Source organism: Sarcophilus harrisii, chromosome 6, assembly GCF_902635505.1.
Source record: "Sarcophilus harrisii chromosome 6, mSarHar1.11, whole genome shotgun sequence".
Lineage (NCBI taxonomy): Eukaryota > Metazoa > Chordata > Mammalia > Dasyuromorphia > Dasyuridae > Sarcophilus > Sarcophilus harrisii.
This window is the reverse complement of record NC_045431.1, coordinates 229,942,250-229,965,938: the sequence shown is the minus strand read 5'-3', so window position 1 is coordinate 229,965,938 and position 23,689 is coordinate 229,942,250. Positions and strand designations below refer to the sequence as shown.

At 48.4% G+C, this 23,689-nt stretch overlaps 1 protein-coding gene across 1 annotated transcript in view; it reads left to right on the top strand.

The window, feature by feature from the left end:
- Positions 1 to 18,971: 18,971 nt before the first annotated feature.
- ALX4 (ALX homeobox 4) overlaps positions 18,972 to 23,689 on the top strand; it is a 55,104-nt gene continuing 50,386 nt past the window's right edge. Inside the window, exon 1 of the mRNA XM_031941648.1 lies at positions 18,972 to 19,528. Within this exon, the coding sequence (XP_031797508.1) occupies positions 19,063 to 19,528 (466 nt within the window). The 5' untranslated portion in view covers positions 18,972 to 19,062. The remainder of the gene's footprint in view (positions 19,529 to 23,689) is intronic.

Sequence of the window (23,689 nt, the reverse complement as noted above, 5' to 3'; positions counted from 1 at the left end):
ATGTATGAATGGATTATCGCTATACTCAGGTATGCCCACACACACACTTTAATCCAATTAGTTACATGAAAATTTGGAGTCAGACAAATGATGCTAGAAAGCGAACTTCTGTTTTCTAAAAGTATTCAAGAAAGGACTTCTTGAAAGGAATCTGAACAGACACTTGAAACAGAATTTATTTTCTGAAAATCTTTTTATCCATAGTTTTACGTAGAGCCCGGGGTAGAAGTAAGGGCTCTCTGTCTCTTGAGATGACGTTTCGCTTCTTTACATGTCAGACACACACATAATAGATCACATCCCATGTAAATACATGTAGAGCAATCGATTACCAAACATTAACGGGGAAGGGGAGGAAGAGATATTACGAAGAAGAGTCTGATTTCCCGTTTGTCTTATGCAAGCGAAGCCCCTGGAACATAGTAGGCCTATTTCTTGTAACATTTTGTTCCCACCGTCGGGTGCATTCCATATCTCCCAATAAATTGTTAGCTCTCAGAGACACTGTCCAGGAGAATGAATGCGTTTTTAAAATGTTGATTGTTTTTAAAATGTTGAATTGTAGAGAAACTGAGGCCGCCTGGGTTTGAAAGGGGAGGACATCAGTACAGATGAAGTGCTGAAGGTTTCTAGGACGCGATTGGCTCCTAGATGGGTTTGAGGTGGGGGTCCCGGTACTAATTCTGTCTTTGGTTCCCCACCTCCCCTACCTTGTGGCCCTCCCGTATCGTTCGCCCAAATTTGTTTCTTTTCAAATAAATTAAGTTGGCTTTGCACCTCGGGAGATTTCCATTTGATTCAATTCATTTCTGCTCGGTATACGTTCATTAATAAGCGCCACCGCTCCGGGCTTCGGAACTCGCCAAGTGTAACAGATAATGGTGCAACGGATAAATAGCCGGCAGAAGACAGCTGGCTAAATGAGAAGCGCAAGTATCCCGTCCTTTGGAAGCGCGTGGCGCTCCGTGGTCGCGAAAGCCGCGGATGGAAAGAGATAAAAACTCTGGATGTCTCCGAAGTGACGAGGTCCCGCCTCCTACGAAACCGCCACCTCTCGGTTCAACAAAAGACCGGGCCACTTTTCCCCATCCCAGAAACAAGACGAGTGGCGAGATTTCTCTCCCGAAGATTTAAAATCGAATGGGTTGTCTTGGCAAGGAGAAGAAGAAAAAGGGCTCTTAAACCGAGGGGTGGTGAAGGTGGGCAGAGCGGAGGGTCAAGCTTCTTTTACTTCACTCCTCCCAGAAACTTTCGCTGGAGCTTAATCGAAGGGGGAAACTCACTTCAAGCCTGTTTGACCGAAGGGCATTTCATCAGCTGGGTGATTTTATAGCAAATGGCGACCTTCGGAAGTTTACGACTCTCGCCCGGGGTCAAGCCTAGAACAGACCGGAGGGCCCCAGCGCGCCTTGATGCAGTCCTCCCGAGTCAGCTACTGCCGTTGGGGCCCTGAGGGAAGGGGAGGCTGCATGGGCCTTTATACTGAAATCGTGGGAAATGATGGAAAGCTCGGCCGTCGTCCCTGGGCTGCTTCAATCTTCTAAGACGCAATTTCTTTTAGATAAAATTTAGTCATTGGTAATAGAATTCGGAAAGTCGGGATGATTGAAGGAAAGAGGGAACAGTCGCTGGAGGGGCTGAGGGGAAGGGGAGAGAGAGAGAAAGAGAATGAAATCAAGATTATTGTACGGGGAGTCCAGTCCACGCCGGACGCAAGGACGTCCGCTAGACTTTCCGAAAGTCACCGGGGGACTGCTTTGGGGTCTCAGGTTGCTGGATCTGAGTCCAATCTTCCCCGGCTCTGCCTGAGAAGTTTGGGTCGGCTTTACCCTGAACTACGAGGTTCCCGTTTCTCTCGGCCCCAGCTCAGAATAGGGGATGGGCTGCGTGAGATGGAGGTAGGGTCCCCTAGACCGCAGGAGGCGGGCGGCGGTCCCCGGACTTCTCAGTGAAGGCAGACGGAAAGGAAAGTCTCCTTTTGCCCCCAGGCCGTCGAGAGGCACAGGCTGGGGCGCAGCCCGGCTTCTCCTTTGTCCCCCGACTCACCCAGACGGTTCTCACCCTGAAGGACTCGCCCTTCTTCCCTTCTTGCCTTCTTTCCAGAGATCTTGCTTGGAGCATAGTTTCCCATCACTCCCGAGCTCCTTTTCCTTTTGTCTTCCCTTTGTGGATAACTCGAGAAGGGAGTAGCTAGTAAACCGAGACCAAGCCTTGCAGCACCCGGGGCTGAGGCGGGCCCCTGGAATAAGCAGAGAGAAGTCGGGCCAGATGTGGGGGCTCCAGACTCCCAGAGAACGCTGCGGCCTGCCTTTGCTTTGATTACGTTATCTTATCGGCTGCTCACTGGGCTTTCAAAGCCGATTTGCTCCGGTAACGGTAACCGGGAAGGCTAAGGAACTAGTCCTTCGGCTGATAGGCCTTTAGGGGAAAGAAGGAGAGAGTTCGCTTAATCTCGGGGATTCGAGCTTGCGGGCTATTCATGGGGGGCCCGGGTAGCGTGGGAGGAGGGAGCCCAGTCTCCTGCGCCTGCCTGGGGGCACGAGCGCAACTCGCACTGCAAGGACTTGGTACTGGACCAGGGATGTTGAGAACCGAGCAGGGAGGCAGTAAGGCCCAGGAGAGTGGGGAGCGGGCTCCCGCACCCAGATTTCTCTAGGCTTTGGGTTTCCTTTCCTCCACACTATCTAGTTACCATTGATCTTGATCAGAATAAAAGTTTTAAGAACTTCTTATAGGAGACTGGACTGGCCAACCGATATTTTCTTTTTGTCCAGATCTGTAATTTCAAGGGGACGACGGGAATTTCCGAAATGGATGCTTTTAGACAAACAATTGATCCCTAATTTATTTCTTAGGGTCTCCTGGGTCAAAGAGAAATTAGTAATATGAGTCCAAGGAAGGATTCGAACCCCACTTTTTCTGCCTTTAAGCCTGGCCCGTTGCACACTTTGCCATGCTAACTCTCTGATGGTGTTCTTTGGGCATCTGGGCATTATCTTGCTCTTTAATTCCCAGCAGGCTGGGGAGAAGGAGTAAAGATGGGCACGGAAATGCCGTTTGGGGGGTGGAGAGGGAGAGAGATAGGGCGGGGTATCTCTCCGGAATCCTGTACCCAAGCATTGTGTGTGCTGTTTTCTCTTGGCCTTGCCCAGTCCCTCCCACCACCCGGCATTCACAGCCTCCCACCCCACCCCCATCTCAACCCTCTCCTAACTGCCCCCATCACCCAGTCACACGCCCCAGGCTGGGCTCGGGTTGCCAGCGACAGGTGCACTATCCCAGACCTTAACCCCATCCCTCCTTTACTCCATCTCCATCCAGAGCGACATCTTCTGCCTGACTGGGGGAGGATAAACTACAGCAAGGGACTCTGGAGCCAAAGACTGGGGTCCAGACCTCTCTTGCCCTAAGCTAGCCACCCCCATTATCTTTCATCAGAGAGACCAACAAAGAACACGAGCCTCTCTTTCTCCCCATATCCTCAGCCTAGAACGATTGGGATCGAGAATAGTAACTTCCTTCTTATCCCAGGGCCCCAGCACTCCCTGGACCCCCTAGCCCAGCCACCACCCCCAGTAAGGCTCTGGTTGACTTCAGTGCCCTGGAAGTCATCACCCCTGGGAAGGGCCGTGGGAGCCTTGGGTTCCCTTCCCCCTACCAACTTCAAAGGCTTTTTGGTGGAGTGAGGAGGGCAGAGGGTGAGAGGGAAGTCAACTTATTTTTCCTGCCATGCCATGGACCCTGGCGGCTCTCAACAAAATAGTCCAGACTAGTAGGAGAACAAGAATGCTCTGGCTACCTCAGCCTAGACAGTTCTTCGGATGAAATGAAAAGCAGAGAACCAATAGATTGGGGGTGGGTCGGGGGAACAGCAGTTCTGTGGGTCTTTTTCTGCCAACCCCTGTTTTCCTTGTCTTTTTCTTCCAATCTGACTTTTTAAACTCCCAAGTCTTTCCCCATCATTATTCCACCGAAGCAGCACAGAGTAGCCTAAACAATACTACCTGGATTAGGAGTCAGAAAACCTGATTCTCTTCATAATCTAAATTAAATGTAATTATTTAGATTAGCTTTGACCCAAAGCCTCCTTTCCACTGAAGGGAGAAAGGGTTAGGGAATGGTGTTAAGGAAACAGAATTTGGATTATGAAAGTATTCGATTTACTATGGGAGGAATATGAAAAGAAGATAGAAAACTGAAACCTTAGAAAAGACTCCAAAATACTTAGTCCAAGGAGGGTAGGAGTTTAGGGGTTTCCTAAAGAAAATGTAAAGAAGTCATGGGATGTCAGATTTAGAAAGGCTCTTCTAGACCAAACTCTCCTCTTTTTACAGAGGGCTTAAGCAACTTGTCCAAGGCTGCATAGGGAAATTGTAAATCCTTCTTTCTTTCCACAACTGCACCATCTTGTCTCTGAAGGTGGACCATGATTGAAATGTATGTGTAAATGTGTGCAATGGAAATTCTATATGTATTATACAGTTGTGGGAATTGTGTCTGTGTATATTAAATGTATGTAAAGTGTATATAATATATAGCAGTGGGAACTGTCTATATATTGTATATACTGCATAGATATAATATATAGTAGTGGGAACTGTGTCTACATGTACATTATCTATATCTATGTATATGTAATGTATAGATACATAGATATAGATAATATATAGTAGTGGAAACTGGATCTATATGTATATCATATTGTGTGAGAATTGTATTTGTGTATATATACTCCATAAGTAATACACAATAGTGTATATATATATAGTATATATGTTTATATATGTATATATATAATATATATGTGTGTGTATATGTATATATATATATATATATATATATATATATATATATATATATAGTGTATATGTGTATATATACTTCCTAAGGAATACATGTGGAAGGTATATGTGTATGCATATACACACATGTTATATATTATAGGGATAACTAGGTGGTGCAGTGGATAGGGTCCCAGGCAGTGAGTTGGGAATACCTACATTCAAATCTGTCCTCGGACATTTACTAGCTGTGTGACCTGTGGGCAAGTCACTTAACCCAATTTGTCTCCGTTTTCTTGCCTGAAAAATGAGCTAGAGAAGGAAATGGCAAACTATTTTAGTATCTTTACCAATAAAATCCAAAAGGGGGTCACAAAAAATCCAGACATGACTGAGAAGCATCTAAAACAATATACAGCAATAGAAACTGTTTTTACATGTATATCATATGATGTTATTCAGGACACTAAGGTTCCAAACAAAAGAAAAAACAGGAGGAAAAGATATAAATCTGATCGTGTTGCTCCTCACAAATCCAGCATTGTGTTCTCTTGTTCGACCTTCCTAAGATCTCCGTGCACACTCACTTCCTTACCCTGTTCCAGCCCCTTTATATTAGAGATGAGAAAACTAACCACCAATGAAGTTAAGCAGTTCGGCTAACTTCACAGATTTGAACCTGAAGCCCAGAGAGTGGGCTCTACAGCTTGCTCTTTTATCTCCCCCCCCCCAAGAAGCTGAAGAAAGGGAACGGGTATCAAATGCTTACTGTGGGCCAAGCACTGGAGCTTTACCTGCTCCTCTCCCTATTTCTCTTCTGTGGGCTCCCACACTGCTTGCATCTCTCACATCCAGCACCTGTGGGTGTTGAATTATAGCCATCCTTCAAAGCTCACACTAAGAGCCACCTCCTAAGGGAAAATTCCCCTCATCCTCCAGAATGTCTTCCCCTTCCAACCTCACTTAGCGCTGGGTTTGGCCCAGCTCTGGGCGCACCTTCCGAATCCAGTTGTGTCCAGTGATGTTGCCTTGTGTTTCCCAGTCCCTTCATATTGTCCTTAAGTGCCTAGTAAGTTCTTTGAAGGTATTTGCTGAATTTTTTTTATCCAAAGTGAGCTCAGAATAGTAGGCGATCAATATATTGAATAAATGAGTGAAGAAATGATCACATGGGAGGGAAATCTTGGGCAAAGCTCTTAATGATGTCCATTCTAATGCACCAGATTATATTTATGAAACCAAATATAATTTTATATTTGGTTTCATAAATGTAATCTGATGATTCTGATATCAGTCGATTCATTCTCTCTCTCTATATATGCATATATATAATATATATATATATATATACGTGTGTGCATGCTGGTGTATATACACACTATGTATATATATTTCCCAAGTTACATGTAAAACAGCTTTTACATTTATTTTTAAATCTTTGAGCTCCACATTCTTGCCCTTCGTCCCCACCGCATTAAGAAGGCGCTATTAGTCAATTCCAAACTAGCCAGATGCCGGACATGAGTTGGGGGCTGTGGGGAAGAAGCTTCCCCTCCCGGATTTGCTGGGTCTCTCTTGGTCCCCCAGAAACTGCCGGACTTGCTCTCCCATGACCAAAGCTGTCTGGGGTGTGGAGATCAGTCAGAGGCCAGATTTGTTAAGGGCAGTGCGGCCCTGACTGCCAGATCAGCAGAGAATTCTCCCATCCCCAGCCTGGCAGCGGGCGGGAGGGGAGCCTCAAAATCCAAGAAAAAAGGAGAGACTTCTGCAAATCATTGTGGAGAGAGAGTGATCCTAAAGCCGTTAGGGGAGGCTGGGCTGGAGCCCACAGCTCAAAAACAGAAGCAGAAGCGGCAGTGGGGGTAGGGTTGTCTCGAGTCAGGCGCGGATGGGGGGCTGGGGATGGTAAAGCAGGGCCAGATTATCTTTCCCCTCCCCTATTTCTCCAAGCATAAGGGAGAACTCTAGGAAGAAAGGGCCTACAGCCGTCAATGGGAAGGGAGGGGGAGCCACGGAAAAGCCAAAACCCGCCCCCGCCAATTTCGGGTTCAGCGCAGGTTTGGAACCGCCGGAGGACATAGGGCAGGAGTGTTGGTATTGGAGCCAGAGCCGGCCTGGCCCGCTTCGACTCTCCCACACCAAAAGCAAGCGGAAAAGTCTCTGGCAAAATGAACTTGGAGAATGCACGGTCTGGCCCGTCTGTGCTCCTCTGGTCTGCTACATTCTCCATCACCTTACGCACCGGGAGCCTTCCCTCGGTGCCGGAGCTCATCATGGAGTCTAGAGGCCCACAGAAAGCGAGGTCTGGCCCGTCTGTGCTCCTCTGGTCTGCCACGTTCTCCATGTCCTTACACACCAGGAGCCTTCGCTCGGTGCCGGAGCTCATCATGGAGTCGGACAGGCCCACAGCTGCCTCGCCTAGTGGGTTCCAGCGTGGTCTATGACCCGTACGCGCCGTCCCACCGCAGTGTTCGGCGGAAGAGAAGGGGCTGGTTTGTTTCTAACCCTCCTCCCCCACCGCCGGGAGCCCTGACTCTGAGTTCCAGCTCCGCTGACCCTCTTTGCGGGCAAATCACGCCCCTCTTTGCGCTTCGGGTTCTTCTGTAAAAAAGCATTTTCCAAAATCAGAGCGAGTCTCTCAGCTCCAGAACCTCCCCACTGTCCCTAGACTCAAACATCAGATCCCGTCTTTAAAACGTTGCGCCCTCCTGAAACCTGCTCGTGGCCCTGCCTTTGCAACGAGTCCTCCTCCATGACTCGCGGCACTCTGCGGTCGGGCCCGAGCCACTCTCTCTCTGGTTCTCCCTCCTGCCTTTGCACGCCGTCCCGGCGTCTCGAATCATTTTCCCCCTCCTCACTTCTGCTTCCGAATCGTGTCCTTGGAAATCATGGCTCAAAGGCCATCTTCTACAGGAAACCTTTCCGGATCCCGCCAACGAGCTGTTCGAATCCTCCCTCTACCACCCCAAATCGCTTTGTGTTTATTTTGTGTATGTGTGTGTGTATACACGTGCATTTCTGTGTGTCGATTTGTCCATATATTGTCTATTTATTTGGTACATAGACTTTATTATTTATTTGGGGTGTGTATATAAATATATGTCTATATAGAGAGACATATATAAATACATAAATGTCCCACGTAAGGTGGGGCACACACCTGTAGTTCCTGCTGCCAAGAAAGCTAAGGCCAGTAGAGTTCTCTGTCTTTAGGGCCGGGTACTGTCAGTGGAAGATCACCAAGAGGCTTAAAGAGTGGCACAGGTATAAAAGATGGAGCCTCCATCCTGTCCTCAGGAGGATCTGAGTTCAAATTTGACTTCAGACACTTGCTAGTTGAGTGACCTTGGGCAAGTCACTGAACCCCAATTCCTCAGTTTCCTCGTCTGTAAAATGAGGTGGAGAAGGAAATGGTAAACCAAAGTTGGACACAACAACAAAATCTCAAATCCTAGCATTTTTCCCTGTTGTCCTCCATTTATGCTCTAAAGACTACTTGGACTCTCAGTTTAACATAGAGATCGACTCCTAGAGACTGTAAGGAGCAGAGGGGAACCAGATGACTCCACAGCTCCCATCCCTAGCCTTGAGACCTTTCCAGAACATAATTAAGAAAACAAACATTCAAAGAGAATCAAACATAGGCTAGAAGAGCATTGGTTCTAATCAATTTTACAGATAAAGGAATTGAGGATCACGGAGAGTTCAATAGAAACTAGACAAGAAGCAGAGCTAAATCTGGAACTCAGTTTCTCTGACTCCCAAATACTATACGACCCACCCTTTTAAAGAGTTACTCTACCAAGCAGCAAGGAAATCTATCTTCCTCTCTAGTTCTCTAGACCTACCCTCATTGTGAGATACATTTGACTTCTTAAATCATCTTTAGGCCATCTCTTCCCTTCTCCCCAATCCAAAAGAGCTCTAGCACTACATGTCCTCTTCTTCTTCTTCTTCTTCTTCTTCTTCTTCTTCTTCTTCTTCTTCTTCTTCTTCTTCTTCTTCTTCTTCTTCTTCTTCTTCTTCTTCTTCTTCTTCTTCTTCTTCTTCTTCTTCTTCTTTTAATTTTCTGACTGTTTTGGTCCCCACATCTGGCACCAGATTTAAAAACCAGACTTGCTCAGGTGATTTTATCCTATTGCCTTGCTAGTTGTATGTCACCTTCCACATGACTCTATTGAATAATAGCAGAAATATTAGTATTCTCAGTTTATTGATATAGGAAACAGGTTTAGAGAATTCAAATGTCTTGCCCAGAGTCACACAGTTAATAAGGCTTAAAGCCAAAATTTGAATCCAGGTGCCAAGTATATTCATCTCAGAAGAAAAAGTAAAAGAAGGGAAGGGAAGGGAAGAAGGAAATGAAAGGGAGAAGAGAAGGGAAGGGAAGAGGAGAAAGGAAGGGAAGAGAAGGAGGAAAGGAAAGGAAGGGAAGGGAACGATAGAATAAGGGGAAGAGGAAAGAGAGAAGGAAAGAAAAGGAAAAGAAAGGGTAGAGAAGAGAAAGGAAAGGAAAAGAGGAAAGAGAAGTGAAGGAGAAAGAGAAGAAGAAAGAAAAGGGGAAGGGTAAAGGAAGGGAAGATAAAGGTGCAGGATTTCTGTAAGTTAAGAAAGTAAAGAAGAAGAAGATCTGGGTTGGGTCCTGGTTTCCTACAGTCTCTAGCTGTGTCTCTCAATTACACCCTTTGGTCTCTCTAAGCCTCAGTTGCCTCATCTGGAACACAGGACTCATTCAGGGCCATCTTCATGGAGTTCTGATCTATATACTGCCCCTGGACCCAGAAAACTCTGGAGGAGAAAGTAAGGCTGATGACTTTGCACAGCTCTCCCTCACTTAAATCCAATTCATCTGCATGTCATGGCAGCACCTCTCTGATGCCAGAGTCCTCTTCCAGAAGGAAGAACAAACTACAATGACATAGGACTAAAGGTACTTGTACCATCTAACTCCTCAGACTTCTGTGAAGAAAGCAATCTTTAACCACTAAGTGCTACAAACAATGGAACCATGTTCATTGACCCTAAGGAAGGAAAAAAATTTTCTGTTTGAAAAAAAAATCCCCCACTGTCCCCTTCTTCTAGGCTCTTGGAATATTTACAAGGTCGGATGGGAGGCAGAATGATGTAATGAATAGGATACCTACTAATTCAGGGCACAAGGGAATAGGATTCAAATCCTGCCTTAGAACTCACACTAGCTTTGTGAGCCTGGGAAAATCTTATAACCATTTTGTCCCTGAGGATCATCATCTGTCAAAGGAAGGGTCGAGTTCAATGTTGCCCCAAGATCCCTTCCAGCTCCAACTCTATGAGCCTCTAACTGATGGGAACAGAAAATGTTTTGGAATCTCAGCAGCTGCAAAGGGTGGGCAGAGTTAGCACTCCCCTACCCCTAAGTTCCAAGGTGGCAGGGCCCAGAAGCCATCTGGAGATGGGGATAGTGGGATAGGCAGGGGAGGTGGACGCAAAAGGACTGCTGAGTCTTTGCTGGACACTGGCACAGGCATGGCTCCGTTACAGAATAGAGATGAATAGAACATGAAATTCAGCATGTCCTGGCTGGAAGTTTCAGTAGAATATAAAGTGTCAGTGTTGGAGGGGACCCTGGAACACAGATGCCGGGACTAGAAGCCCTTTGGGACTTAGAATGTCAGAGCTGGGAGGAACCTGGCCCCTCAGAACTGGGAGAGTCCTTAGGACGAAGGGAGCTACAAACCCAACTCACTTATCTTCAAGTGAGTTTCAGGGGAACGGAAGTGCCCAAAGTCACCCGACTAGTAAGGAGGAGAGCCAGACCTGAAGCACAAATCTGAGTCCCTCATCTTAAAGCTCAGGAGAGCAGCAGTTTTCTCCCCCCTAGTCTCTGCAGCTGGCAAGGTGGAGCTGCTTGTGACTGGGGACTGAGCAGGGCCGAGGAGACTCCAGAAATAAATCGCAGCTACTCTCACCCCCACCCCCCTCTTCATTCCGCAGCCCGTTTTGTGAGACCCGAGCAGTGGGTGGGGGAAGGGAGGAAAGGGGACCATTTCCAGCCCTGGTTGTATAAATAGGCTGCTAATAATAACCTTGGATCTCGGCTCAGGTACCCAAAGGCCAAAAATTTCCTATTCACCACTAGCAAAAGATCTCCGAGTCTCTACCCGTAAGAAGCTATAGTTGGACTCAGTTTGGATAGCCCAGATCCAGACCGAGGTGGTAAAGAGAGGGGAAGGGGGAAGTGCCCCCTGGAACTCAAGAAAGGGCATTTTATTAAAATTCGATGGATCCTTGCTACCTTTCTGAGATAAATTGGGAGCTGAGGGAATACTCTATTTGACTAAGGAGGTATTTAGACAATAGAACATAAAATATGGGCACTAGGAAGGAATTGGAAAAGTAAGGTGTCTCTTAAAATAAACTAACACAAACATTTTGCAGGTGGAGAAACTGAGTCCCAAAGAAGCACAGTGAAACACTGGTTCTGAATAACTAAACTGGAATTAGACATTTCTTCTCTCCATTCTTCCCTGGATGGGAAGATTCAGATCCACATCGATGGGTCATTAACTCAATTTGAACAGCCCGAGGGTAGTGTAAGTGAAATCTTCCAACTCAATGGGCTCCCGCCTGGCTTACAATGACCTCTCCCTTTCTTCCTTTCTCTTCTTCTGCTCAGGTGACACGATTTCTTTTCTCCTCTAAGGTCAAAGCCAGTAGGGGTAGTGCAGTGAAATGGGGGAAAAGTGACCTAGACTGAGGAATCCTCGCAAATCCACAAGCATCCTTACTTCCAAACCGGTGCCGTTGCCCGTGTAGACATCCTGAATGGATCAGCAGAAGGAACATTGGAGGTTAGCTGTCCAAATGCTATTTATCCAGATCAGAAAACCAGGATTTAGAAGGTTAAATGACTTATTACACAGGGACACACAGCTAGTAAATGTCTAGGGGAGGATTAGAATCCAAGTTTTCCTGACTTCAAATGCAAATCTCGCACGGGGGCCTTTTCTGGGTGCTCCTAAGGGAAAAAACCTTCACAATACAAAATAGCTTGCAAGTTCCCAGGGTGGCAGGATGAGAAAGACCTATTTTCCAGGCCTCCTATCCCCCAAAGAATTATTCCCTAGGTGGGGAGTTCTTGACCTCCTGGCAGACTTAATGATGTGGTGAATATAGGAATTGTTTCATGTCCATTTGTATCTTCTGCTTCTACAACAGTGTCTAGCACATAATAGGCATTTAATAAATACTGAGTGTTGGTTAATTTATTGGTTTTCCAAGTCATAAGATCAGTAGCTGATATGGACCTTAGAAAACACTTAGTCCAACCTTTTACTTTTATAGATGAGGAAAATGAGGCACCTGGAGGTGAAGGGAACATAGATAATAAAAATGTCAGGAAAGGACCTGAGATATCATTTAGTCCAACGTTCTCACTCTATTGAGAAGGACCAGGGTGGGAAAGCTACATGCCCCAAGTCATACAGCTAATAAGAGGCAGCACTAAGCCTTGGACCAGGGTGTCCCCATTCCAGTCCACAGTTCTTTTCAACAACCCTCATCTCATTGTGTCCATTTTTTTGGGGGGGGCCTCCTTTCTCCTAAGGGGAGGAGGTGGTATAAGAGGACCTCTCAGGGATCCTCAGTCTTCTAACACAGATTGTAAGACCCTTCCTGCTGCCCTGCTCCGCCTCAGGCTCATAGTCTAAGGAAGGAAGCAAGGGGAAGGAGTTGAATACTCTTTGAATACTCTGCCTTGGACCTCCCTCAATTCTTTTTTTTTATTTTTTTATTATTATTTTTTTTGGACCTCCCTCAATTCTAACCATGAAGATGTTTGGACTCATAGAACTTCAGATCATAAAGGCTGCTGATATAAAGGACCCCAGATACCATCAAGTTCAACTCTTCCCCTCTCTCATGATAGAGTTGAAACAGATTCTGGGAGATTTATGTGATTTGCCCAAGAAACCAACAGATAAACAAAACAGTTGGAACCCAGATTCTGACTTCTATCCTTTTTACTATAGGTTCGAATGCTCAGTCTTTTACTCACTGTCTGAATGACACTGGGAAGGTCACCTCCCCCTCCCCTGATATCAGTTTCCTCTGCCAAAAGAAGTTTAAACTTTATAGATGAATGGAAAAGTATTCATTAAGCTCTTTATAGTCTATGCTCACTCTCTAAGGTCCCTTCCAGCAATGACCCTGTGGCCCCTTGGCCAAACTCTCTGACTCCTAAGGGAACAAGATTGTGTCTTTGAATGCCAGAGGGAGGGTCCATGCTGTAGATTGGCAGTTCTTCGCCTTAGACTGGTGCTGGTGGAGTCAGGGCCAAAGAATTGTGGCTGCAGCTTTTCCAATCCGGAGGCACATTTCTTTCCCTTTCTTGTAGCCAGAATAGTATCAGAAAAACCTTCTTTCTTTCCCAAAATCAGCCCAAGAGCATTCAAATTTGGGGCTCTGCCTACTCTCCAAAAATTCTAATAACTAAATGGGTTTGTGCTAAGGACAGAACTCTAGGGATCTAGAGAGCCCTTGTCTTTGCCATCCAGAATAGCAGATCCAAGAAAATCTCTGGCTCCTTTGTGCTTGAATTCATAATGAAGTTCAAGATCTTACTTAGAAACTCTGTATCCCTTCCAGCCTTAGTGGATCATTTAATACATGAGAATCATCTGGCAGGAAGGACTAGTAACCAACCATAAGGATTTGCCGGGTTTGGGGGGAGAACTCAGCCCCACAGATTGTTACAACTGGGAGATCCTTTGGTACCAAAGGTTCCAAGAAAGAAGGGATCCTAAAAGTCATCTTGTCCATTCTCCCTTTACAGGTGCAGAAACGGAGGCCCATAGGGAAATGACTTAGGCAAGTTAGTAAGTGAGATGAGGATTTGCCAAAACCAAAACAACTGTGATTTTCATTACCCACATGATCGTGCCCGGGGAAAGCCCAGGCAATACCAACCTCCGGAAGCCTTTAAATGCCAGCTTGGTGGTACTACCCTTCTTTGTAGAAGAAGTCCAGACATTCAGGTTACTTAGTTGGAGGGAGATAGTAAGGAAGGAAAATCTGGGATGGGGGCCCTTGAAAGAACATCTGGTTGGGTGCCCCAACCTCAGTCCAAAGGGCCTTGTGGTTTCACCCTGCCGAGGGTGGCTCAGTTCTAGTTTTCTGGATAGAAGAAGTTATAGCCTGAGAACCCCGAACTCCTAAACTTGACTGAACCAAAATTCTATCCCCTAAGCTTGAGGACAGTATCTCTCTCCCAAACCACAGTATTCCAACAGCAACAAAAGTCGAAGATGTGGACCCTAAAGGTAGGGGTCACCCCGATCCCCAAATAGCCAGGAGTGGGAGTCTGACTTTGGCAGTAATTGTAAAGGGGTTAGGGTTTCCAGGGAGTCTCGCGGACTTCTTTTTCCTTAGGCCCCCCACTCTTAAGCGTGGAAGGACACTGAGGAGCCGGAGATGACCCTCCCGGAAACATGTGATTTGTTATTTTAAAGAAATCAACGACTTCAAGGATTGGTCTTTAAAAGGCTACCTCTGGAAAGTTGGGGGAGAGAAAGGACCCCTGTCTCCAGCCAAAAGGTGTCTGTACGAAAGTCCCCGATCCTGCCACTAGCGCAGGGACCTTGAAGGGCCCTATGGTCAACCTCCTCCACGTGTCCTCATCCTTTCCCTAGCACAATGCCCAGCCCCAGTTGTTCGTTCATTCCCTCAAGCTTGGATTTTTACACCCATGCCCTTGCACGAAAACTCTCGTTCCCTCACTTGAAGTTTCTTGAACTCGTAAGGTGGATGTGTGATTTCCATTCACACACACAAGTATCATTCTCTCTGCAAATAAGTCATGCGTAAGGGACTGTGTAAGCTGTCACCAAGCACTCCCCCACCCCTATCCTCCTCTCACGGATAGATACACTCACCCCCGTTCATACACACCGATCATCCAGAGCCAGAGCCACGAGTCCCGATCTCTATCTGGCCACTGGACGCAGAGGGCTCCGGAGGAGAAGGTGAGGCTGGTTTCCTTGCCCATCCCTCCCCCCCACTCAAATCCAATTCTCTTGCACGTCATGACATCACCTCCCTGATGTCATGGTCCTCTCCCACCCAGAATGAGACAAACGGCAACACGCATGGCTACTTCTCTCATACAGCCTCTCATAAATAAAGTGTATTTGGAGAATCTCGACCCCATTCACACAGAGAGATTAAAAAACAATCCCATGGCTTCTCATAAAAGTGACTGTATACATTCAGCACCCCCATCCCCCACTCCCATCCCAACACAAACACACCTCTGTGTTTGGCACAATGTCTCTCACGCATGGAAAAAGGGTCCTTCTGATCCTTACACACACACACACACACACACACACACAGCCTTCTCACGCACACACTCTCAATCACGCACACTCTCTGGATTCGATGCAATGCATGGGGCTGAATTTACACAGTCGAAACCCCTACCCCTACCCACCCCCACTCCATTCTCCAGGACAAACCGACCCCCTCGCACACTCCGTGGCGGCGCCTGCACGCGGGAGGGGCGTAGGGATGGGGGCCACATTGGCAGAGAGAGTGCTTTCCTAGAGGCCCCCCAAATTGCTTTTTTACTGGGCTGCAGACATTGCAGTTCCTCGGCCTTTTTGGCTCTGACTAAGCCACTAGGGTGGGGGTAAAGGCGGGGGAGACGGGGAAGCATTAGGGGGGAAATCCTATTAATAAGCAAAGAATTAAGCAGGTAATAAAAAGAGATTCAAGGAGGAGAAGGCGCTGAAAGCTTTCTGGGGCGGGGAAGTGAGCTTTGCGGCTGGGTTCCAGCAGCCTGAGAGGCGGTTTGGAAATGCAGATGTGACCCCATCTGTATCTGCTCTGGGAGGACGCCTAGTTAGCCGGGTTGCTGTCTGGCGCGGAGGGCGGCCCCTCTCTTTCCCTTCGACTTCTGCTTTTCCCCGCCCTTGTCTTTTCTCCCCCCAAATATCTCTGGTGGGTTCTAGGATTTAGGGCTGGAAGAGAACTTAAAGATCCACATAGTTCAACGCCTTTATTCGGCAGACAAGAAAACTGAGGCCCAAGGGAGTCAAGAGGCTTTGTCCGACGTCATATTAGTAGAAAACGGCAAGGCTTAAGTTGGAAGCAGGTCCTGTGGTTCCAGATGTTCCTCTCCAACGTTTTTCTCACACATTCGTTTCTGGGGGCTCCGAGGTGGCCAAAGCAACTCTTCAATTCCAGGGCGGCAAGTCTGGCCCCCACCTCGGAGAGGTACTCCCACCCTATCCCCTTTCCGTAATATGTTTCTCTCAGAGCTTGAGGAAACCAGGTTGTGAATCAACATCCTAATCATTAGCCTAATCACAGGAGACCTGAAGATTCTGGGAGAAGATAGAGAGCATCCGAATATCCAAGGCGGGGAGGAGGGGATGCCGTGTTTGGGGTTATGCAGTCAAAGTCCCCTGTAGGACAGAAAAAAAAAAGTCAGATCCTAGGGTGAGTGTGTCTGTGACTGTGTCTGGGTGTGAGAAAGAGAAAAACAGACAGACAGAGATAGAGACAGACACAAATGCAGAGAGGCAGAGATTGAGAGACAGAAACAGGGGACAAAGCCAGAGAGACAGAAATAGTATACAGGAGAAACACACTCATGATTCATTGTGTTTCGTTGTTTAAGCGCTCTCTCTTCGCATCTATCAGAGCAGTGTTTGTGAAAGTCAGGAGATGCTGGTTCTATTCCTAATAATAGTTATTTATGAGCTTTCAAATGAGACATTTGACTTTGGGAGACTTGTTCCTCATTAAAGTAGAAGGGGAGGAATGGACTAGCTAGTCTCTAAGGTGTAGTCCTCTAGTACTAGTATTCTCTAAGGTCCCTCCAATTGTATATTTCAGGATCACCTCCAAATCGGAGATTCTGGATTCTCTATTCTAAAATCTCTTTCGTTTCCGACATTTTGCAATCTGGATTCTACGACTAAGATTTGATGTTCTCTGTTCTAAAGTCCCTTCCTCCTCGGGCACTCTGTGTTCTGCGCTTCCAGACTTTTGCTACTCTTCCATCCCACAGTTTTAGGTTCTAAGTGATCTTCCCACCTGGACTATTCGGAAGGCCGGGATTTCGGCCTGGTACCTCGGGGAGGTGGCTCACCGGTATTAGACTGGCCCCAAGCAGAGTCTCCTGTCCCACCCCACCCCGCCTCCAAGCCCAAAGCCGAGGCCTTCGGGCCACAGAGAGGAACTGCCTGGCCCCGGCACAGAAGGGGTTACGGCCCCGGCGCCCCTGGACGCGGGTTTGCGTAATATCTTTATTAGGCAGCACTTCAAGGTAAGCGCGCAATGGAAACCAGATGTGTGGACGCAAGAACCGCAGGAGAGCGAAGACTAAAAATAAGGGCGGGGGGACAGAGCGGTCCGAGAGAGCAGAGGCCGAGGGGGCGGGAGGAGGGCACTGATTAACAATCGGAGGGGAGGCCAGCCGAGGGCAAGGGGAGACCCGCACGGAATTTGCTCTTCCAAGTTAATAGTTCATTCTTTTTAGGGGGGGGGGGGGCGGTGCACTTCCCACTCGGCCTCTTCCCGCTCAGTTCTGGGTCCCACCTTGCTCTGTAGGCAGAGTTTCCCTTGGGCCCCTCCCTCCTTCCGCCACCCCTTCGGAGCGAGGCCTCTTTGTGGCTCCCTTCTGGCGGGACTTTTGCCCCCCGGCCTCGGCTGTCCTCGGGCCCGGGCTTATTAGGGATGAGCTATGGAGAGCAAGGAAGCAGTGACGTTTGGCGTCTCCCAGGCGCTGGGCTTCCCGCGGCCCCCACTTCCCCTCCCCCACCCCACCCCACCCCGGGTGTCAGATCGCTAACACGCCTTGGCTGGGGGGTCGGGGGCGGAGAAGAGATAGAAGGCAGAGCTAGGCCTAAAAAAGGCAGTGCGCCTTTTGCTAGAGGGAAGAGAGGGCGGGAGCCCGAGAAAACCGGGCCGTCCTTCCAATTCCCTGCCATCTCGGCTCCAGTTTGTGAGGTGGTGATGGCAGGAATCATAGTCATACGGGGTGGATGGGGGGGGGGGGGAGGACCAGGCAGAGAGGAGCGATCCCTTCTCTTCGACCAAAGCTTCACCCGTAGGCAGGGAGCGAAAGGGGCTGGGAAGGAAGGGGATGTGGGGAAGGTTGTGTGTATGGAGTGGAAAGGGGGGTGCGGAGGAACAGCTTCATAGGTGTCTGAAAATAACTGAAGGGGATGGATGGGAGCCCTGATTTCGAGAAAGAAACAGGGTGAGAAAGCCAGGGCAAAGACTAGGAGAAGGGGGAGAAAAGGCTAGGTTCCTGCAGCTGCTCTGCCATTGCCTAGGGCAAAGGAGCCCAAAAGGATGGAGTGAGGCAGGAATTAGAATTTCTTCCCCTTTCTCCTCTTCTTCCTCTTTCCCCTGCTCCTGCCACTTAGCTCCAAACAGTTCCATAATCCATTTCTTCAGCCAGCAAAGAGTTGGTAGGTTTTTTCTAATCTGGAAACTATTTCTTCGTGTAACATCCCCCCCAAAAAATCTGACTGGGGACCCTCTTGTCACCAAGTGCCCGCGCTCATTAGAGGGCCTTCTTCTCTAATTCACACCCTGCCGCCGCTGGGGCGGGAAGCGAAGGAAGGAAAAAGGAGCGGGGAGGTCCGAGGCTCGAAATCTCTGTCACTGGCCTAGCGGCATCTCTTTAAAAGGAAGGGAAGGAGAAAGGAGGGAGGGAGGGAGGGAGAGAGAGAGAGAGAGAGAGAGAGAGAGAGAGAGAGAGAGAGAGAGAGAGACGGAAGAAAGAAAGAAAAAAAGACGATCCTTACTCTTCAGAATCTGAAGAGGGTTTTAAGGATTTGCTCAGTTTTCCGAAACAGCTGAATCACTTTACAGCCCTGTGTTTTTCGTCTGAAAGAAGAGACAGAGAGGGGAGGAGAAAAGGAGAAGGAGAGGGAGAGTGAGAGAGAGAAAAGAAAGAGACAAGGAGAGGAGAGGAGAGAGAAGGGAGGGGAGAGAGAGAGAGAGAGAGAGAGAGAGAGAGAGAGAGAGAGAGAGAGAGAGAGAGAGAGAGAGAGAGAGAGAGTTTTTAGAGCCGCTCTGGCTGCCTCTCTTCCCTCCCTCTCTCCCTCCCTCCCTTCCCTCCTCCTCTTCTCCCCCCTCCTTTCTCCTCCTCTTTTCCTTTCTCTCCTCCTCCTCTCCTCCTCCTCCCCCCGCTCGCTCACCTCCCTCTCTAAACGCTAGCCAAGGCCGGCGGCGGAGGCTTCTTGGCCGGCCCCCTCCCCTCGGCTCTGTCCCTCCCACTCCAGGCATGAATGCTGAGACGTGCGTCTCTTACTGTGACTCTCCGGCGGCCGCGATGGACGCCTACTACAGCCCGGTCTCCTCGCAGAGCCGCGAGAACTCGCCTTCCTTTCGGGCATTCCCCGCGGCTGACAAGTTCAGCACGGCGTTCCTGGCGGCCAAGGGCCAGAGCTACGGCGAGGCCAAGTGCCGGGGCCGCTACACCCCGCAGCAGCCGCCGCCGCCGCCGCCGCCGCCGCAGCCCCAGCAGCAGGACGCGGCTGCGCCCCTGGAGAGCGGCGCGGGCCAGGCGCAAAGCGGCGCCGGGCCGCGAGGCTCCTTCAGCAAGTACCCGCCGCCGCAGCCGCCGCAGCCCCAGCCTCCAGCGCATCTCTACCTGCAAAGGGGATCTTGCAAAACGCCCCCGGACAGCGGCCTGAAGCTCCCAGAGGGCGGCGGCGGCCACAACGGGCCCCTGCAGGTCTCCTGCTACGGTGAGTGAATCCGTCCCGCTTCCCGGGGAGGTGCGGGCAGCGGAGGAGGCCGCGGGCCGAGCTCTCCCTCTGCAGCGATCGCAGTCCCGCGCCCCGGGAGCGGCCCGGTCCCCCGAGTCCCGCAACACCGGAAGCCTCGGGAGGGTGGGGCGGGAGAGAAGAGGCAGAGCTGAGGGAGAGAGGCGGGGGAGCGCGGGGCTCGGGGCTCGGGCCTGGCGAGCTGGGGCTTCGACGGGGACGAGGAGACGAAATGGACAAGCTCGGGCTCCCCGGTTGTGTGCACGTTTCCCTCGCCTTCTCATAGGATGGTGTCCCAATTCCCTGGCCGGGCCACCTCGGCCGAGCCTCCTGGGCGCTCTGGGGCTCGGCTGAAAGCAAAACCTCGGCCGACCTCCAGTCTTCGAGCCGCGGTTCTCCCGGTGGCCTGGGACGGATTTGGAGCTGCGGGGGAAGGGGGAGGGGGGGCGGCACGAAACACAGACTCCAAAATAGGGAGACGCAAAGTTTGTTCTTGGGGCCGGGACTTCGAATAACGTGCGGGCGCAAAGGGCTGGCCCCAGGTCCGGGGCCAGCTTCCCTCCCCAACTCACCAGGGCTTCCCCAACAGTTCTATAGATAAGAATCGTCACAGGTGGGAAAGTCGATGAACCCGGGCGAGGAGACTCTGTTCTCCTTCCCGCCACCATCTCTCTCTCTCTCTCCTCCTTCCCGCCCCCCCTCACTTGTGACCCAACTCCCGTGACTGTTTCTGGGTGTCCCGGAGTGTCTGGGTTCTAGAAGGCTGGGGATCTCTGCGTCTGGGTCCTTGCAAGGCTTAGCAGCCAGCACTGGGGAGAGAAGGGGATGGAAGCCTGAGGCAGGGAGGTTACCCTCTGACTTTTCTCTAGCTGAATCCTTGCCCCGTCCGTACTCCTTAAAACAGTGCCGGACGGTACCACAAAGAGAAGGGAGCTTCTGAGAGAAAAGCGATGGACACCCTAAGGGTCATTTTCTCTGTCCCCAAGTCATTTCCCTCTCTTTTCTTCCAAATCACAATTACCCACATTTTCTATGTCCACAGTTCTTCACAGTTTACACATGGATTAGCTCGTAATCGCTCCACAGTGAGGTAGATGTGGCAGGCCCTTAGAACTCAGCTCAGGCTTCTCTTCTAATTTCTGCTCGGACACATTTTTAGCTGCTTGTATCTTTGGGAAACTCGTTTCTTGTTTGTTTGTGGGAGCCTCGGTTTCATCCGCTATAAGATTTGAACTAGAAGGCCTCTAAGGTCTCTTTTTGACGTGCAAGTTTTGAAATTACATTTCTCAGAAGAAGAAATTGAGGCTCAGGGAATCTGTATTGGCTTGTCCAAAGTCAAAGGACTAAGAAGTGACTGAGCAAGATGGAAATGAAACAGGACTGTAGACTTTCATTTTGGTGCTCTTTCTTTAGCAGGGCCCAACCCTGTCAGTCACAGAGCACTCTTTAGCGGCAGTGGCTCCCTATGAGGGTCTCTATTTCTTGGGGAGCCCTAATGCGATCCTGTATGGGAGTGTGAGAGAGTACAATTACACAGAACCATCTCCCTCTTTGGGGTGCCTGGAAGATTAAGGGAAAATTTAATTTCGCCATTTCTTGGATTCCCTTCTGAGTTCGGCCTTCAGTGGCCGAATTTAATTCCAGCCAGAAAGAGACCCATGGTTAGCCCTAGTGCAAGAAGTACTCCCAGAGGAGTCACATAAGGGACCTTCAGCTATCAGTTTGCCAGTTGGAGTGATCTCTGAAAGAAGTGAAGGTGGGGAAAGGAGTCATCCAACCCAAGGGCTCAGGGTTATATTCTTTTCTCTTTTGCCAGGGGTTCTTAATTGTGTGTGTGTGTGTGTGTGTGTGTGTGCGTCTTAAACTACTTAAACCACAGTTTGATGAAGTATATGGATTCTCTTCTCAGTTCTGTTTTTAAAAGCATAAAATAAAATACATAGCATTACAATGGAAATCCAATTATATTAAAATACTGTTGGGGGTTTTTTGGTTTGGTTTTTGTTTGTTTGTTTGTTGAGCTCAAATTGATAATATCTACTCTTGATGGTGGGATGGCATAGGCTATGGGTGCACTTGACCTTAAGAGATATTGTTCCTTGCTCAGAAAGGAAAGAGCCCAGTCAGATATAGGACCCAAATGTCCCCTGACTTGTCCTCCCTCCCCAAACGATTTGCCGCTACGTTCCCCAGGGATTTAGACAGACTGAAATTTGGTCTCTTTTTTAATCTCCCCTGGGTACCTGCAATTCAGTGTGCATCCATTGTAAACTGAAGCCACCTGCTGATGTAGAAAGCTTCCACAGAACCTGGCAAAAGCATCCAATTCACTATCGGAACAGGTCATAGGAATGGAGTTAAGTTAGATTGAATTGATTTGGGAGGAATAGTACTCCCTACTCAAGCACTAAAATCGTGTGATGTCCAACCTCTCCATCTTCAATTTCCACATCTAAAAATGTAAAGTGGGAAAATTATCCTGCTTTAAGATCTCTCTCAGCTATGAAAATTTATGGATTCTAAGTACAGGGACATCTGTCTACATGAACTCCCATTTGCCTATATTTCTAGATCTTATCCTTGATACTCAGGAATATGCACAAATAAACATATAGACATTTCCACTGATCCCATAGAATTTCCACTGGATGATTGGGACATGCTAGGGTGCAGATTTGGCTCTAAAAAAACCCTCCCTGCCTTCGCACACTTCATCTATCAGTCAGATAACCAACTTTATGAAGTTGGGGATCAAAGGCCACTCCCCATCCTTATACACACACCATAATCCCTTCTTCCCTCGAACTTCTAGTTCAAAATCCATTGTATCTCTTTGGCTGGTTTTGGCTCAGACTGGGAGATGATGTGTCCCCTACATGGAGCCTGCATTTTGGAGGGTGCTCAGAGATCTGGTAGCAAATTGCCAGCTATTGTTCAGTTAGAGAGGCTGGATCAGGAAAGGGGCATGTGGAGGAAGGGAGATTGCCTTGTAGTTCCTATAGAAATTTTTAAAAATAAAAAACAAAACCTCATCAAAGAGGCCTCCTATGTGGTTTTGTTTATAGGCCAAAGGGGGAAAATCCTTTGGATAGATGAGATCTTTCTTCCTGGCCCCTAACGCTAACCTTTTTCCCTCTGAGAAAATGACCCTGAGACCAGTCCCTTCCTTCTCCACTAGTCCGGGGCTGAAGATGACCTTCAGCTTTGGGTGGGGGAGAGGGGTTGTTTATAAACCAAATAAGATTCCTATACTTGGTTTCTAGAAACTCCATCAGCCTCCCCGGTTATGCTCATAGCTGTTTAAAACAAGTGAAGATTAGAAAGACTTCAGACACCATTTCAGGGACCATTTGAAGCACCAGAAGACTGGGATTTTCAGTCCTTTGCCGACATTAAGATCTCTCCTTGACTTTTCTTCTGTCCTCTCCGCCCCCAAACTGACTTTCCCAAATTATTTATTATCTCCATCATTTAGATTTTAAGCCTGAGTTCTGAATATCTGAATAGATAGAATTTTAGAGATGATCCAGAACAATCTATTCATTTAGTCAACAAAAGTCTAGTCACACAGATAGAAAGCAGCTGGAACCTAGGGTTTGGGTCTCCAATTCCAGTGCCCTTCGATCCTAATATTGCTGTTCTTGTTTTAATCACTTTTCTCCAGATACTCAGCTCTCAGATCAAAAAGGTTAGATTAAGAGTCATCTTTGAAAGGTAGAAGGCAGCCGGCTGGTACTGGGCATAAGAAAGCAAAGGAACAGAAAAGATTCAGAGATGTTCATATGGAACGGGACTAGAATTGGGGGAGGGCAGGTAGACTTTTCTGCCCCTGTGTTACTTACTCCAACAAGAGAGTAGGTATAATTTGGGGATGAGCTTGATAGTCTTCAAAAAGTTTCAAGCAGATTGCCCCCAAAAGATCGAAGAAAATTCTAGCTTTCACTTGGAGAAAAGGGTTCAATTAAGGAAATGGTGGGCAAAGTGGCTGCTTTCTCTGGACCCCAGTGTCAAGGTTATGGACACTATAGAAATTCTACAGGATTTCAGTCACTTGTGGTGGTGAGGATGGGGATGGGGATAGGGGTAAGGTTCCTTGTCCTATTAGGAAATCCAAGGGAGCTTAACTTCTTAATTTTCAATCTA